Source organism: Galeopterus variegatus, unplaced genomic scaffold, assembly GCF_000696425.1.
Source record: "Galeopterus variegatus unplaced genomic scaffold, G_variegatus-3.0.2 Scaffold424, whole genome shotgun sequence".
NCBI classification, from domain to species: Eukaryota; Metazoa; Chordata; class Mammalia; order Dermoptera; family Cynocephalidae; genus Galeopterus; species Galeopterus variegatus.
This window is the reverse complement of record NW_007726535.1, coordinates 407,750-410,324: the sequence shown is the minus strand read 5'-3', so window position 1 is coordinate 410,324 and position 2,575 is coordinate 407,750. Positions and strand designations below refer to the sequence as shown.

The 2,575-nt window shown below is 46.8% G+C and overlaps 1 protein-coding gene across 2 annotated transcripts in view; it reads right to left on the bottom strand.

The window, feature by feature from the left end:
• Positions 1-2,575, bottom strand: part of CABIN1 (calcineurin binding protein 1) — a 178,659-nt gene that overhangs the window by 155,925 nt on the left and 20,159 nt on the right. For both annotated transcript variants that reach the window (XM_008568589.1, XM_008568590.1), the window contains exons 2-3: positions 1,521-1,595; positions 873-965 (exon numbers count right to left, since the gene is read on the bottom strand). In XM_008568589.1, coding sequence (XP_008566811.1) covers positions 873-965; positions 1,521-1,523 — 96 coding nt within the window. In that variant the 5' untranslated portion in view covers positions 1,524-1,595. The remainder of the gene's footprint in view (positions 1-872; positions 966-1,520; positions 1,596-2,575) is intronic.

Below are 2,575 nucleotides of genomic sequence, written 5' to 3'. Positions count from 1 at the left end.
GAAGGAAGGAAGGAAGGAAGGAAGGAAGGAAGGAAGGAAGGAAGGAAGGAAGGAAGGAAGGAAGGAAGGAAGGAAGGAAGGCTGAAATGGAAGAGATGAAATGGAAGAGATGAAATGGAAGAGATGAAATGGAAGAGATGAAATGGAAGAGATGAAATGGAAGAGATGAAATGGAAGAGATGAAATGGAAGAGATGAAATGGAAGAGATGAAATGGAAGAGATGAAATGGAAGAGATGAAATGGAAGAGATGAAATGGAAGAGATGAAATGGAAGAGATGAAATGGAAGAGATGAAATGGAAGAGATGAAATGGAAGAGATGAAATGGAAGGGCTGAAATGGAAGAGATGAAATGGAAGAGATGAAATGGAAGAGATGAAATGGAAGGCCTCATGGTAGAGAGGAAAAACCAAGAATTCATAGAGGTGAAGTCAGATGTGGCTTCCCCACTAACCTGGAGCAAGACCCTAGGCAAGGCAGCTCCCCTAAAGGGTCTCATCACACTGTAGTGAGGGCAATACACTAGGGAACCTCCAAGCACTATCTACCATTAACATTCTACCATTTCCTGGGTATGCCAACTCCTGAGGCCTGCACAATGAACGGGCTGCAGGGAAAGCTGGCATCAGCTAGAGAAGTGGGCCCTGGGGCTGAACTGGCCCTCACATACACTCACAGAATAAATATAATTTCTCTTCAGTACGATCGCCTCCTAAGTGAAACAGGCTTAACATGAGATGGAGACTAGCCATCTTTCAAAATGGAATTTTCCCCTAAAATCCCTTAAGGAGATATCTGAACGCATTTAAGGGTTCCTTCTACAGAAATGAGAAACAGAGTCTACCTGCAGAGGAAGACCCTGGATTACATACCTGAGCCTCCTTTGTCTGGGTTTTGTGACTTTTAAAGCTTCCTTCATGATCATCCTCAACCGTGGAGCTGGCATTTAAAGCTGCAATTCGAATCTAGAAACAGGGGTTTGGAGGAAGAAAGGGTTGCTTTCATACGAGATGTCACTTATCTCTTCAACAATCCACAGATGAATACAATCCTCCTCCAGCATATAATCTATTCTACCCTGAAAAGCTGTAGCCTTCTCATAATTTGGGGAATGAACAACAAATGACCACCTAGGACAAAAAATAAGAACTAGCACATGACTGGGGGGCCATGTCAATCTGTGTGAGGAGCACAGGCTGGGTACCATCCACTGCAAAAGTAACAGGGGCTGGGGATACCCCAGCAAAATCTCAACACACTGGAAGACCCAGGTATGAGAATAACAGATTCCAACAAACAAGTTCACTTTGTGCCTTTCCAGCAACTGTGATGAAGCCCTGTAAGCCACTTCAACAGCTGGTCAAGCATCTATACCCTCAAATGTGCCAACAGCCCTCCCAGGAGGAAGGCTACTCCATAGTTACAGCCTTCGGAGTCCACCAGGAAAATGCCCCTCACCTCCAGGAGTAAAGTAACAAAAGAACACTGATGCAGAAAAATAAGCAGGCACCAGTCCTTACCATATTCGCAGAGATTCAGCCCCACTACGCAACATCACTTCCCATCACTGGCAGAGGCTGCACCAGTCCACAAATCTAGAGAGGAAATAGGACAGACTGAAAGAAGGCCCATGAAGAACCAGGAATGTCACAGTGCCAGGGGCCCACTGGGAACCAGTCCCTCCCTGGGCTCTACCCACACAGGCTGGTGAACAGCCACCTTAGGACAGCTGCGTGGTTCATCACACAGGGAGCCCCTTGGTCCCTCACCAGAGCATCTGCCCTTGCCTGGCAATGCACCAGGTGCCAGGTGCACAGAGAGTGAGACTAACTCCTGCCTCAAGGGCTCACTGCTCAGCAGAGGTAACAGACCTACAAACAATTATTTTTTCCAAAAGCTGAATGATATAAATAGAAATACGTTCAACATCTAAGCTCAGAAAAGAACAAATCCAAAGGGATTAAGGAAGGGGAAGAAGTAAGCCCTTGCATTTAGCCCTGAGGAATAGAATGCACTGCAGTGGAAGGCGGTGAAGCAAGAAGGCAGGGACAGCGTGGTGGGATGGGGAGAGCGTGGTGGGATGGGGAGAGTGTGGTATGATGGGGACAGCGTGGTGGGATGGGGAAACCTGGAGACAAGGCCTTACGGTAGTAGGGACATGCATGAAGGATGGAAAGGTGGTTGAGGACCACACACAGAGGCCCTGAGCTGTGAACGTTATCTGTCAGCAACAGGGAGCCACTGTAGGTTTGGGGGAGAACAAAATGTTTCACTTATGTTCTGGAAATACAGTGGAAAAAAAATCAGAGGTAGGCAGACAGTTTGAAGCCTGCAAAAGATGACAGGATTGGCAAAGATATGGAGAAATTAGAACCTCATATATATATATATATATATATATATTTTTTTTTTTTTTTTTAAAAGATGACCGGTAAGGGGATCTTAACCCTTGATTTGGTGTTGTCAGCACCACGCTCAGCCAGTGAGCGAACCGGCCATCCCTATATGGGATCCGAACCCGGGGCCTTGGTGTTATCAGCACCGCACTCTCCCGAGTGAGCCACCGGGCCGGCCC